The sequence below is a fragment of the Anopheles darlingi genome, chromosome 3, assembly GCF_943734745.1.
Source record: "Anopheles darlingi chromosome 3, idAnoDarlMG_H_01, whole genome shotgun sequence".
Taxonomy (NCBI): domain Eukaryota; kingdom Metazoa; phylum Arthropoda; class Insecta; order Diptera; family Culicidae; genus Anopheles; species Anopheles darlingi.
This window is the reverse complement of record NC_064875.1, coordinates 43,863,439-43,878,438: the sequence shown is the minus strand read 5'-3', so window position 1 is coordinate 43,878,438 and position 15,000 is coordinate 43,863,439. Positions and strand designations below refer to the sequence as shown.

The following is a 15,000-nucleotide window of genomic DNA, read 5'->3' as shown; positions in this document are numbered from 1 at the left end:
GTAGCACTTTGATGGTACTGAAAAGGACCAAGACAGCGGTTAAGAATCGAACTCGTAGACGAGAATTGCAGAATAGGCGCCGATCTTACCGTCCATTTCCGTCCGATTCGCAGGATGCGCTTATGCAGACGAACACGTAGAGCACTCTATGAAAGCAGCCATCCTTTTCTTCGATAGGCGCATAAACCTGTAAGCAAACAAATACGGTGTATGTTAGAATTGGTGGCCAACCATTCCCGGTATTTCTGTGGAACGGACCTGGCAAAGAAAGGCCAACGGTTTGTCGCACCGAGTGCACAAGACGTCCTCGGGTTTCGGTAGGTTCTTCAGCTCCAACCATGCCGGTTTGCCGCCCAGTTTGCTGCGGAAAAACTTGTTCGTCAGCAGCCACAAATCGCACGGCTCCAGAAATCCCAGATCGACCGATGTCGTGTTCATGGTGGTTTAAATTTTTCCAATTTTCCAATTTTCCGAACCGGGGAGAAACGTGCTGTTTGACACAAGGCGGAAGAGGTGGGGTCATGTAGAACAACCTCCCCCGCAGAAAAAGAAGAGTTTGGCAGTTGGGTGCACTGGCTACGCGGTTTTCGAAGCTGTTTTTGCGAATTCGTGGTTTTTTAGAAATGCGGTGCGAAATTAAAAATATTCTCAATGTTCTGTGCTTAACTTAGCTTAAACTTCTTGGTCCACACAAAATTAAAATTTCGCTCAAAAAAAGCGACGAGATTTCCATGCGAGTGTCCGACCCGCTAGCATAAACGCTGGGCCCATCGCGAAGAACGGAGGCACGCACGAAACTCGCGAGATTCGTTTTCCTCGCGCACACGTACTTTTTCCGGTCCTCGAGATCGACGGCAAATTAGTGCGCTCCCGTGAACAGAGCGATGGAAGAATGAATAATCGCTAGCCTAGCTAGTTAGTGTAGTTAGTGCGTGTGTCCAGCAACAGCGGACCAAACAGGACTTTCGTGGTGTCAAACTTTCGCATCACGGCCGATGCAGGGTTTTTCGTGCAAAATCCTCTTTCCCAATCTCCCCCCTCCCGTCGTCTCTCTAGTCGAACAGAGCGTGCGGAGTGCGTGAGCAAAGAAGTAGTAGAAGAAGAAGAAGAAGAAATAGAGGAAAAGTGTGCGTGAGTGTGTGCCAAGAAGAAAGACGACGTCGTTTGTGAAGGAGCAGGCGTCCGGTGGTGTGGTTATTCGTTTCCGTGACGACTTTTTTTCCTTCCGTTTTCTTCCCGTTTCTGTGACGGGTGGTTTTTGCCCTTCCGTTCGTTCCGTGCTCGGGCAAGGACGACCGACCGAAACCCTCTCGCGTGTGTGTGTGTGTGTGTGTGTGTGTGTGTGTGTTTGTACGTGCGAGCAGGCGTGCGTGCGTGCGTGCGCTTACGAGAGTGTGCATGTGCAGACACGTTTTCATCGCTGCTCAGTCAAGGTGCCATCGGCAAAAGCGGCCGTTCACTTACATCCAACAATCAGCAGGAGAAGCAGCGGTAGTGGCTGTCCAGCGAGCACCCTAACTAGAAAGGACAAAGAAAGTGACGCGTGTGTGTGTGTGTGAATACGTGCGTGCGTGCGTGCCTCGCTGTCGGTGTGTGTGTGCGCGCGCCGCGTTTGTGTGTCTCTACGGGTTGTTCAGCGAACAGGAAGAAGCTGCTAAATCGTCCGATATGCCATCATCACCTACACATAACGTCGACGGTCGGCGGTGGTCCTCACGGTAGCTGCTGCTTTATGATTCGCCGGTACGCAAGGTAAATTGAGTAAAACTCCTCTATTTTTACATATTGGGATGGAGAAAAGATAACCCTTTTGTTGCGACCCGGTCACCGATAATGACCTGACGCTGACGCTCGACATGTTCCAACGTGATGGCTAGTAACATTTTCGGTGCGCAGGTGGTTGGACCAAGGGCGATTGAGGCAGTTATCGAAGGGCTGACCTTCTGGGAAGTGGCGAATCCCCAAACTGAGCACTTGTCGGAAATTCTTATCCAATTCTCGAACGAAGCACAGAACCTTTCCGCTTCTGGACTGGCCGCAGCCGAGCTTGCACCATCCAGACCGGAAAACCTTGCATCGGAGACCGGTGACGGCCTAGCTGCACCGCTTCGAACAAGACAAGGGAAGCAAGTCAGCGGACACCACCAAGCCCTTGGACAACCCGTGGGGAGAACCGCATCGGAGGTCTTTGAGAAATTCTGGAATCAAGCGAAGCTGGTAGAAATCGATTGCTAGAGTTGAAATGTGTTCTCACGATGTAATGGCTCATTTTAATATGATAGATCTTGACAATTGGGCAGCCAAAATCAAGTTTGAAAGTCAGGCCTTTGGGGTTTTGGTGCAAAGGAAAGAATCGCAGCAGTCAGTGAAATTTTGAACGTAAATTCGCGACTTCGTACGCCTCGATCGTCGTGCTGCTGCTGCTGCTGTTGCTAGAACAGATAGAATCGCGCGTGTGTGTGTGTGTGTGTGTGTGGGTCCACCGTGTATAATGGGTTAGCACCATCGGTTGGGTAGGGTGAGGGGGATAAGCAGATAAAAGAAGGCAACAAGAAGAAGATTGAAAAGAAGGAGCCTCGCAGCTTACCGACTCTCTACACGGGAGCGCAAGTCGCGAGAGATCTATCATTTAATTGTCAATTCTATCATTTAACTGTCAAATCCATACAAATCGGAGGCGAGAGATCTCTCGCTCGTGTAGAGGGTGAAAACTTTGAAAGAATTGAGCAAGCAGCGCAAGAAATTAACTGCTCATAAAAAAAATCAAGCAAGCTGTTGTTTCAAGTGAGCGCGGTAGCTAAATAGACCTAGGTCACCAAGACGACGACGTTTGGATGAGAGTTTTGAAAGTTTTGAAAGGATAGCTCAGTTTGAGCAAAACTCTCAAAACTTTCGCGAAAGAATCTGCGCTCCCGTCTAGAGAGGCGGTTAGATTGGAGAGGATCGAACACAGTCGGAATGAATAGAAAGAGCATCGGGGGTGGATGAGTGGGTGGGGAGAATGATTAAAGTGTGCAGTGGAAGGGGGAGGGAGGCGAGCGATGAGGCAACGAGTTTTGCGCTGGTATGGGTGCTGTGCTCGGTGCTGCTGGTGCGCGCGTGCGATGAGTATGGTGGTGGTGTGTGCCTGTGGGTGCGTATGTGTATGTTGATAAAGTGTTGAAAGGTGTACACACTACCTTCGGCCCCCTACACCCCCTCCCTCTCCTTGGTTGCTCATCTTTTTTTTTCGACAAAGATGTCTTCACGGGATGCCGGAAAAGTCACGGAAATTGATGGCAAAAAGGCTGCTTTCATCGTCGATTTGTCCGACACCATATCACCGTTTTGAGCGACTCTTGTGAGTGGCGCACGGTGCGGCGCTCAGTCGCGCACATTTTTAGGTGCTGCTGCTGCTGCTGCCCCATTGGATGTCTTCTTTTTTGCGTTTCCCCACTCTTTTCTTTTCGATTTCGGGCCACCCCCTTTCTTGGTCGTTGGTGGTGTGCGCTCTGGTGTTCGTCCGTCCCCCCCTACGGTACAGGAAGCCTCGGATGTGGCGAGCCGTAGTAGTTTGCCATGAAATCGCGATTGCGACCGTGCGCGCGCGCGCGTCTGTATGTATGTGTACGTAAGTGTGCGATAGATGAAGGTTTCTAGGTGGTGGTTGGTTTCTATGCAAAGCGCACACCGACGACGACCGCCGTGTCACATCCACACACGCGTGACGACGGCCAAAAAGTTCGATCGAGCCGTGCGCGGAGATAGGGAAGAGGATCTTTCATATACCAGATGTATAACCTTAAATCCGCTGTTTGCTTATAGATGGACTTATCGAGCAAATTGAACTTTCGATATGCTATACTGTTTTTTTTGCAAGGGTTCGATTCCTGTTTAAGTAAATTAGTGCACATCATAAGCGATTCCATGCAAAAATATTCATTTTTCCTCGCATAATGTCTGATAACTTTTTTTTAGTAGGTGTTAGTTAGTAGATCCCGGGGAACCATCAATTTGTTCCTCAAATCCAAATCACTTTGGACGCAAGACGATTCATTTGTGGGAACAGTTGGGTGTGGACTACTATGAGCTATTGAAAACTGAAGAAACTGTTAATGAGCATCGCTAGCATTAACAACTAATCAAATTGCACCGTGCTTTGCATTAAAACAGGCTGAGGAGCTATGAACAAAGACACGAGAAGTTGATAATTCTCCACGACAGCGCCTCATCGCTCTCGCCCAAAATGGTCCAAACCAATTTTGTGTATTCTATTCTGCAAAAGTGGGGTTTTTTTTTCGACAAAAAAACAGCGGATTTAAGGTTATACACCTGGTACACTATTAGGCGTTTGCACATCGCCCCACACACCATCATTGGTTGCTGCGAGCACACCGGCGGCGCGTTGTGATTGGCGTAAATGAGTAGAAAAAAGCGAAAAAGAAATGCTAATCTAAGCAGCCAGAGCGCTCGTAGAAGTCTTTTAATAAAAAAGGTGCACCATCGCGCACGGTGTAAATTATATCGGGAAGCATGCCCGATGTTGTAACGCCATGCAAATTCTGAAAAATCTAGACAATAGAGGACGGTGGTTCGGTTCCTGTGCTCATCCAAATAGGAAGATCTCGCCATGTATCCGAGAGGCACTCCTCGGTTGCTGCTGCTGCTGCTGCTGCTGCTGAGTGATTATACTCGTTCGAGTGTATTGCTACGGTGTGTGCGTGTGACGGCCGTGATTCTCGTTGCGAAAGCAGCGAGCATGAAAATGAGAGTTTGCTCTTTTCATCATCGAACGCTAGCGACGAGGACAGCGATTTTTGGTGGGGTGCAAATTTGAGGCAAAATTATGTTACTAACGCCGGACGCAAAGGGGGGCCAGGTGTGCCGGTCCGAAAAGTTCCGCTCGATATGCTCCACCGTGAACATCACACACCGGTACAAAGCAGCACCTACATTTCTATTGGTCGTGTGCTGGTGCTGGTAGTGGTGATGAGTTGAATTGGTGAGCGATTTTGACATTTTCATGGTCCGTTTGAGAGCGACAAAGATACGGCGTAGCTCTCTTTCTTTGTCGTGTTCTGGAAGAAAGTGTTGGCCGAGGGTGGGCATGGTGGGGAGGCGCGTCTCCCCTCGGGGACATCGAGAGAAGTGGGTCCAGGGCACAACACCGGCACAACCGCATCCTTCAGGAGATCATAGCAGGAGCAAATGAGGCGTTTCATTTTCAGGAAAGAAGCAAACTGTTAATGACATTGAACAACTTGGCACTTGGCCGGTTTTGATGGAAGGGGGAAAGGGTTACGTTCTTCGTCTTCTTGTCTAAATCGTGGAATATATTCTGCGATGCCCCACACCATCTCGCCGATTTAGAGTCAACGAGCATAGGGGCCGCTGCGCTGTCACTTAGCGGTGGTGTCCACGAGTATGTGTGTGCAGGTCGGTTATGGTAATGCTATGATAATTCGACCAGATCAACGTTCCACCTTTTTTTTTTTGCTCTCTATCTCTCTGTTTCACTCTCTCTCTTGCGCCATCTGCCCCGTGAAACAGTCGCGAACACACAAGATCCGTTATTTGATTAAAGCTCGACGATGCTTGCTGCCTACCGATCGCGGATCTTCTTTCGCATTAATGTGACCCTGTGTGCCCGGAACGGCTGAAATCGTAAAGAGAGCGCGACCCACGATGACTTCTGCGGGGTCCGGTAGTACAGGCCCTTCCGTGATTCGATGGGGAATGGGCCAAAAATTGCCAATTCGGCGAGTATTCAGTAATATGAAACTTTGCTACTAGAAGAAGATTCAATTTTGATCTACAGGAGACGAAAGCGAGTCGACTTGATCTTCTCTGGCATGAGACACAGAGGTCATTTCTAGTAGGCAGGACGGATAGCCGGGTGTGTGCCGGGCCGGAACGAGGCGTGGAAGCCCGTTTCGATCCTCTTTTTGAGAGGGAATGGAGATCGCTGTTGTGAAGTGGGGGGGGGGGGGGGGGGGGGGCGCAACCATGTACGCGAGCGGACGCGCCTTGTATGTGTGCGCCAGAAAGATCGCGTTCCGGTGCCGCTAGGTGACCGAGTCTCGCAGTCGCAAAGTGTCTGGTGGGTGTGGGGTCGGCTGCTGCTGGGGTGTTACGTGCATTGTGCACGCAGTGGCGTTAATAGAAGCAGTAGCAGCAGCAGTAGTAGTAGTAGGTAGTAGTAGCGGTGGTATTAGTGTAGACAGCGCTTTCCGGAACCCGATCCCGCACGCGACACACGGCCACGGCTCTCCTCCTCCAGCACACAACTCTTGCGGTGATGGTGACACTGACACTGGCAGAAGGGGGGGAGGTTGAGGCGGGGTGAGGGTGGCTCTCAGCGAACGATAGGAAATAGAGAACGGGTTGTGAAGGAATGGAGATGGAATGGAATAGAATAGCATGGTGGATGGATTTCCTTCCTGATCAAGGGGGGAGAAGAAGGGGGGTGGCACGCATCGCGAGTTTTTTTTGTTCCAATTCACGCACACGCTGTGACTGTGACAGCTATGTATAAGTATGTGTGCATGTATTTATATCTTCCATGTAGCAACCGCGCAACGACGAGAAACGCTCGCTGGCTGGCTTGGTTGTGTGGCTGGCTGTTGGTAGGAGAACAACGCGCATGTTGGAGGAGGGGACGAAGCGGACGAAAAACGCTCATCAAATTAAACTCACTCCCCACACACGACGACGTGCACACACATCAGTAAGCGTTGTTGTACGACCACCAAAAACTGCTCTGGCCCCTTCCCTAATTTCGCTTCCCATTATGGTTCATAATGTTGTCACACAAACAAAAAAAAAACCATCCCATCCTCAATGCTCCTTTTCTAATAGAAACACACACACAGACGAACATAGTAGCGCGGGCGAAAGTTAGACTCGAAAAGCCGAAATCTGATACTCTCATGCAAAACTCTATGGCGTGCGGAGAGCAATGGGAAAGATGAAGGACATGAGGCGCGGTGCGGGGAAGTCAAAGCCGCGTCAAAGTTGCTGGCGCTGGTTGCTTGGCATCATCATCGAGCGAGCGAGCGAGCGAGCGAACGAACGAACAAAGTAGGCGAGAAGAGATCACGCGGCAGAGATCACCGCGCCGCTGCTATGCTCGCGCAGTGAGGAACGATGATTTGTCCTTGAGCCAAGGAACACATACGCGCACGCACACGCACGCAGCATGCTCTCTCTCTCTCTCTCTCTCTCTCTGCTCCCACAAACACACAGCACCGTGACAAGCTGTTAGAGCCAGCCGCTGTTGCGCTTCTCGGATGATGACGATGGTGGTGGTGCTGGTTGCCGGCAACATGGCATGCTGCCGTTGACAAGCATGTCGCGTGGAAGGGTAAAAGGGGGGGGTGCAGCGCAAAGAGTTGTCGTCGGTTTAGTGTGCCGCTAGTTCAAAACTTCAGCGCTCGGACCCTCCGTCTTTTCTATATCTCTCTCTTTCTCTCTCGTGTGTGTGTGTGTGTGCGTGAGTGAGTATCATAAATACGTATTCTAATTTGTCCCCTCTCGGGATCCATGATCCATTCATCCACACGCACACACCGCAAATCCGCGTTAGAAGGACGTGTTATGGGGGGGGAGGGTATTGTGCGTGTTTTCTTCCCTTTCCATGTGCGCCATTGCATAATTTCGCATCCGTACCCCGACCCCTCTTCCACACCCTTGCGCCCATTGCGTGCGTGTTCTGGCTGTGTTCTGGCTGTTCTGGACGCGCGCGGCGATGAATGGACGTCCTCTTCTACGTTCAGGTTTCTTCGAAGCACACTCTACAATGTACGGAATGTAGCTTTTTTATTTTTTTGACTTGTCTTGACTTGAAACTTCTTTTTCGCGTTTTGTTGGCGAAAAAAAAAACGGATGAATCTCTCCGAACCCGAAGCAAATCTGGAGGTTTTGGGAAGGAAACCCGTTCTATGGTTTGTCCGCCGCGCCGCGACACATCTCATCTCACCCTACCCGGGACCTGCCGCTATTTGGCTCAAGGTCGCCAACAATCGGCCTGGCCTGTTGGCTGTGTGTGTGTGTGTGTCCGCCCCTTAGAGAGAACAGGGCTGCTGTCCTCTTTCTTCTCTGGCGCTGCATCTCCCGCCTGCTTGGATTGCGACCGGGACTTTCTAATGTTCGCTTACTAGATGATGGGGACACGCTGCTTGGTGTTTGCTGGCTTGGCTGGATGGCCTGGTGTCGCGCGGTGTGTCGTCAATGACCGAAAAAGGTTCTCGCTTTGGTGAGCAGCATTTTTGAAAGAAATTTCCATCCAGAGACGCACAATGCACACCGGTCGATCAATGCTCTTAAACTGTTGCTTTGATGCTGCGGCAGCGATTAGATGACGATGCGTATGAACAGCAATCTAATTTTCTAATCTAAATACGATAATTTCTGCTCAGCCCAAGATGAATGTGCGTTGGTTACACGACGGACCAAAAATAAAAAAAAATAGAAGCTCTGCAGGAGGTGGTAGGACGACCTCGAGATGAAATGGGCCGGAAGTAAATCCGAACCTTAAAAATCTTCTAGTAGTGTGCGATTTCTGCTTCTCTTCCACGTCGTCAAAGGAACCAGAGGGACAAGAGCGCGGAGAAAGAGAGAGAGAGAGAGAGAACGAGCGAACGTGTAAGATTAGCAAGATTATTCTAACAAAGAAGCTTAGATGGACCCCCCCCCTCCCCCAAATTGGTTGAGAGAGGAAGGACGACACCCCACATAAGGGCGGGCGGCGTGGCATGCTCTCTAGGGGGGAGCATAGAAAAAAAGGAAACGAAAATCGCGCTCGCGAAGCTCCCGGTGCCGGTAAATCGGGTCAACGCCATAGCCGGCGTCCGCATCAGGAGAGGAGGTGCAGAGGGATAGGGTTAGTGAGCTGCGCCACGAACCCCTCACGACCTCATAAAACGGAACGGATTTTCACTCTCTTTTTCTGCATCTCGCTCCGCCCGAACATTCCCTCTCTCTTTTTCACACAGCTCTGGTACGCGCACGCGGAGCAGAGAGCCAGCCAGCAGCACCCCGTGCCGACTTGGATCGGTCGGTTCGGTTGGTTGTCAGGTGGAAATTCCTTGCCAGCAGCAGCCCTTCCCTCCACCTTTTTTTTGGCCTCACTCTCACGCTAAAGCGACGGAGCAAGCGAGGCGAGTAAGTGCTTTCGCTCACGCTCACGGACGCAAGTTTTCCTTTGTTTTTCCTGCCCTGGAGTGTGTTCGCTTTTCGGGCTTTTGGTGGTGGTTACACACACAAACACGGACTCTGTGACACATGCGCATCAGGAGGTGACCTCCCCCTAGAGGGCTCTTCCAACACTGTTCTCTCGTTTTCCGTCGTGTAAACCTCAGGAAGCAGGAGAGGAAAAGCCGGAAAATGAGAAAAATATCGTTTACTGCTCCACGGCACAGCTCCATCGACCATGCTTCATGTGCTACTCTTGCCACCATCGCTTCTGGTGTCATCCGCGGCGAATGGGCACCCGAAACGGCAACTCGCGATCTCGATCGCTCATTACGAAAAAAAAAAACCACGTCACCGTCGTGGCGAGCACAGCAGCAGCAGCAGCAAAACCGGCATTTGAATGGATTGGAGTGCGCTCTCACCGCATCGCCAGCAGCAGCGAGTGTCGCTGCTCTTTCTGGCTTCTCCTTCCGGTCGCCTGTGAGCTTCTCTCACACTTTCACTCAACCCGTTCACTTCCGGTGGAGAAGGTAAGGTGGGTTGGAGGCTGTTCATCACACGCACACCTGACGTTGTGTTGGCGGTCTCTGAACTGCCGGTCAACGTTGTCCACCTGATAATACGGATTTCAACTCCTCTAGAGGGTGGTGGTGCATTCTGTTGCTGCGCCCGCATCAGCGCGTTACATCAGCTCGCACCGGGGGGTGAGGTTATTTGATTTTCGATTTTCGTTCTAGTTAAATGAATTCAAATAGTACTTCTACTGATCCCAGGCCCAGGTGTCCATTTGGATACATCTTCTGGATTTAAATCATGTGGTTCATGCTCATGATCGTCATTACTATCGAGGGAATTTCTATTCTGAATAGTTTTTTTTGTCGGGGAAATTATAAAAGAAGATCCAGAGGGACTATTGAAACAAGGAAGAAAACTCGTACCTAGAGTGCCGTCCAGGAGTTTAGTACTCCACGTTCCTGTCCACACTGATTGCGTTGTGCACGTACGACGTCATCGTAGTTAACCGTTGCCATTGCCAACGTCAGCCATCTCAAAACCGATCTCAGTGATCTCGTAGGTTTCGATTATTGCTGCTGCTGCTGCTGCACGGAGTTGAATCCTAGGCGCGGCGTTGGGTGGCTCTTCTCACGCGAGATCCATCCTCACCAGGCCAATCCCAACTGACCGACCGGGTCGACCGGTTCGCGATCGTTCACTTTTTGATCGAAGCCATCGTCGTCGTCGTCGTCGTCGTCGTCGTCGTCGTCGTCGTCGTCGTCGTCGCAAAGAAGCTAAGCTGCTGCTGCGCAGGGCTGGGGCGAGGGAATGGAACAAAAAATCTCAAATTTGTCTTTGGGATGGGAAAGCAGCGCACACACACACACACGCACACCGTACCTGGCGAGACTACTCCGTCTACCGCTCTCGGTTCTCTTTCTCTTGCTGCTGACCGGCTGTAGCTTTTGTGTCTATCGAAGAGACGTAGTCGCGTTACTGCGTGGTCACTACAACACGCGAATCGTGGTGTGGTGTGGTTGGTGAGGGGGGTAACGCCGCGGTCCATCACCCTTTTTTGCCGCGTGGTTGGCGGACGTTGTCGTCGTTTTCCCTGGTTGCTGTGACGCAAGCAATGCCAATACACGATTGATCCTTGCTCAAGGATTTGCGTTGTGGGATATCATCTTGTTGGTAGAAGCGCTATAGAAGAAAGCTAGTTAAAGACAACTTATTATTATTATTATTGTTATTACAGACATATTAGACGATTAATCGTCGCTATTACTTGTGTTAACTGAAAAGCACGTTTTCAAGTTGGCAAAAAGATCTGACTTAACTATGATTCAGTAGAACCGAATACCTTATGCATCCTTTGTCTAACATGCACTTGACATCTTGACTATCGGTCAAGACATTCGGCGACATTGGGTCGAATATCATTCAGTAGTGAGCATTACTTCCAGACGGCGCTATTTGATGCCTTTTACTTATAGGACATTTGGAGCACACATTTAGTACACATTAAAGAACGAGAAGAATGATCGCGAGGCGCCTTTTCTTATGTATCGCTGTTTCGCAGGTTCGCACCATCCCTTGTTCCGGCGCTAGGCATTATTCTTTTGTCTGATTATTCACTTGTTTCCGGCATGTTTAAACAGTTTGTTCTGCTGTGCGCCAGCCACCCTTGGCCTATAGACTATGAGGCGTGACATATCGGGCCCCGCCGCCTGTGCGTTCGCTCGCGGTGTGTTTATTGATACATCGTCAGCCTACATTTTGTTTTGTTTTGTTGGTTTTGTTCTGTTTTGCTCGCCTATTCGGGAAATACCCCATGAAATATGTGTATCATACACTGACACTCAGGCACACGTGCGGGGTAATACTAGGCGCCCCATTTCTTTACTACCGATTTGGGGAAAACTCTGTGTGTTTCATTGACTAATATCACCCAGCTCCTCACACACTACGTGATACACGGAGACTTAATAACCACCTTGCTGTGGGGTGGTATCGTAGACCGGTGCTAGACAAAACAGACGACACAACAGTACAGTGCACGAGCGACGAAACTCTATAATTAGGACGCGTTTAGCGGTCTCGAGTACCATACTCCTTCCTACGTGAGTGCGATTAGAGCTTCGCGATCGATCCAGCGCGTGCGGCGCTGTGTACATGATTCACATTAGAACCCCTCTCGCCAGGTGTCAATTGACCGATCGAAGAAGGCGGCAAGGGGAGACAGAGTGCGCTACGCGCGGGTTCGGTGGTTGAACACCGTCGTCACTGTCGTCACCGTGACAACGACGATGACACACCATCAACTTCCCGGGGTGCGCGCACCGTTGCTGCGCGCAAAATTGAAATTCTATTTTCTCGTTGCTGCGGTTGCTTGGGACCACCGACCGGCTGGTGTGCACAGGAGGCTTGTTCCTTCTGGAACAAAGAAACATCACCTCCCTCCCCGTGTGTCGTTAAGAAGTTGTGTCCGGCGAAAGGTGTGCGGGGAGTAACTGTCCCCGGTTTGTGTTCCTGGTCCGATGATGCGGATGCGGTATCGAAGAAACGATTTAATGCCACAACCGCACAACAACCGGAAGAACCCCCTCCTCACTCTGCCGCATTCTCTTTCTCTCTCTCGTTTCGTCTCGTCCGGTGCGTTCAGTTCCGTCGGTTTTGAAGGTTGAAGGAAGGAAGTGGAGAAAGAAATGGGGCGAGCGAGAGAGGAGCAAGAGGGTGTGAAAAGCTAATTTTAAGAGTTCGATAATGAATAAAGTAAAATCCAGCGATCTATTGATCGCTAATTTTGTCGTTCTGGTGCTATGTATTAAAGCGACCGAGACGACCGCGAGGGGGTGGACATATGCTCACACTCACACACACACACACACCCTTTTGTGTGAATCAACAAACCCCCCCACAGGCATGTATTGCTTGAAGAATGAACAAAAAAAAAACACCAGCAGCAGCAGCAGCATTTATTTACCGAGTATATTCCTTGGGTGTTGTCCCAGTTTTGCGAGATTCGCGAACATCATGGGTGTGTCCGCCGAAGGTTTGAGCGCGCAGGCGAGGGGAGCGGGTGGTGCTAATGAAGCGAACATCACAGCCACCACGTGCATTATGGGGATCAATTTTCTTGGATATGTTAAATTTCGGATCGATAGGGGAAGGACCGAACCGATCCGGGGGACCATCTGGCCACGGTATGCAGGAAAGGTGTTTTTGGAGGGCCCGTGGAGGAATCGCTTATTAAGGAGCGCCCAATCGGACGGTCACGGACTCCCATTGTTTGAGCTGGTTAGCTCCATCGACCAACAAATTAGTTCAATTGAAAAGCATTATCGACATGGGGTATGATGCTTTGTTGGATAAAACTTTAGATGATAGACCTTCTTCCTTTTTCTGAGGCCTTTCAGAATTGCACTGCATCTTTCTTGCTGGAGTAGCAACAGTTCGTAGAAATATGATCGTCAAGTACTCATTGAGCAAATTTTGAACTTGGTCAAGCATATACTGTCAATTGCTTTTCTATGAAGCGTTCAAGCTTAATGTCACTTGTGATTTTTTTTTCTCTTTTATCTAGTTTAGTAGTTTTTTTGCGGCATTTTAATTGTTGGCATCAATTTTTGAATTGAGGCAAAACCAACAAAATGTATAAATATTTCAGTGCACACGAAAACCACTGAACGCCATGATACAACGAAATAACTGCATCGAACCTTTTGGAGATTCGAACACATAATGTCCAGATCATTTCATCAAACTTGTGAAACACATTATTTGCTGGCTAGCAGTAGAACACAAATCAGGTCGAAGAAAAGGTCGTCCGTAATTGTAGCGGCTCTTCCCAAATCAAACGCACGCGACCGATAACAGACGGGATGCAAACGAATTACGGAACGCGCGGAGTGCTACAAAGTAGCTACACCATTTCTTTACGCTATCCCGTTTTTTTGTTTGATTTCCTTCTCTCATTGGTGTTTCCTCGCGGATCCATCCATTGTGGGTCGTGTACGTTCGCCGCTTCGACATGATGTATGCGTCGTGTGTGCGCGGCCGCGGCGGTCACTTTACAAACGTCGTCTTAACCACTTAATCGTGAATCGCCGTCTGCAACCGATAGTCTCTCGTGCGTAAAAAGCAAAGATGCACAACCGGCGGACGGGTGGGGTACTCTGATCGCGCGGCCGCACGCAGAAACAACCCTGGTGTGTGTTCGATGACCGACCTCCTGCTCGCTTCCTGATAAGCGCTCGGTGTGTGACCACCACACCACACACACATACGGTTGGTCCGCGGTGCCAAATGTCAAGGTGGAGTCTCGGGTGTCACGGAGGAAGATTAGCTGTTCGTCTGGTGGTGGGTTGGGGTTTGGTTGGCTTGCAATTGTGTCCGATGAGAATGGTGGTCGGATCAACAAAGGCGCTACTACTGTCTCCACGCTCTGGGTCTCAGTGAAGAGTGGCGGTGCCTGCAGCGACGGACAAAGGGGGTGTGGCGGTGGGTGGTCCTTTTTGGTTTGCAAAAGCCAAATTCAAACAGAGACGACCACCGACCGTTTGATAACGACGACGAACAGTCTCCCGTTCTGCTTGCTTGCTTGCGGCAGGCGTCTCTAGCGAGCGGATAAGAATCTTAAAAAATTAAGAAACAGAAGACCGATTCGACCGATCCAGCGCGAGCAATCGATCGTCAAACGAATGATTTCACTGATAACAACATACTGGTGTGCTGGTGGAGGTGGTGTGTGATGCGTTATGTTTTGTTTTATTTTTTATCGAACTTTTGATTGACTTTTCCTGCTGCCATGGCCACCGGCGACCAGGAGATATGAAAGTAATAAAAGAGAAGGCACGGGTGGAGGGGGGAGGATGGTAAGGCGATGGTTTCGAGCAAGATAGCCGCGGCGACCCACGGGGTGTATCATCTGTGTGTGACGTTCTTCAGGAGATTTTGCCAGACTTTCGGTCATCATCATCATGCTCTGGCGGCTTCCGTGCCAAAATAGGTGAAAAAAGAGAGGCAGGAGGGGGGGGGGGGGAAGGAGGTAGGGGTGGCTGACTTTCGATCTTATCTTATCAACCTCAACTCGACTCGACTCGACTCGACAGCAGATACTTTGGCGTGTCGATGCGTGCCCCCTAATGTGTGGTGTGTGGTCGACGGAGGGCGCGGAGTAGGGAGAGTGTTTGCAGAAGAGCAATTAAGCAAACTACGAACACACAACGGTGTACATGCTCACCCTCTCTCTCTCTCTTTCTCTCTGTCGCACAGTTTATGTAATAATCTGTGCATGCACCAGACAGCCAGTCTTGGTGTGGCTGGCGGCCACTT

General features: G+C 50.2%; 3 protein-coding genes across 4 annotated transcripts in view; 1 reads left to right on the top strand and 2 right to left on the bottom strand.

The window, feature by feature from the left end:
* Positions 1-493, bottom strand: part of LOC125957664 (programmed cell death protein 2) — a 1,514-nt gene extending 1,021 nt beyond the window's left edge. The window contains exons 1-3 of the mRNA XM_049690523.1: positions 259-493; positions 90-187; positions 1-17 (exon numbers count right to left, since the gene is read on the bottom strand). The exon at positions 1-17 is cut by the window's left edge and continues 65 nt beyond it. Of these exons, the coding sequence (XP_049546480.1) occupies positions 1-17; positions 90-187; positions 259-438 (295 nt within the window). The 5' untranslated portion in view covers positions 439-493. The remainder of the gene's footprint in view (positions 18-89; positions 188-258) is intronic.
* Positions 1-15,000, bottom strand: part of LOC125957658 (uncharacterized) — a 367,185-nt gene that overhangs the window by 304,764 nt on the left and 47,421 nt on the right. The gene's annotated exons all lie outside the window — the stretch shown is intronic.
* LOC125957639 (uncharacterized) overlaps positions 833-15,000 on the top strand; it is a 26,013-nt gene continuing 11,845 nt past the window's right edge. For both annotated transcript variants that reach the window (XM_049690486.1, XM_049690485.1), the window contains exon 1: positions 833-1,752. The gene's annotated coding sequence lies outside the window, so the exon portion shown is untranslated. The remainder of the gene's footprint in view (positions 1,753-15,000) is intronic.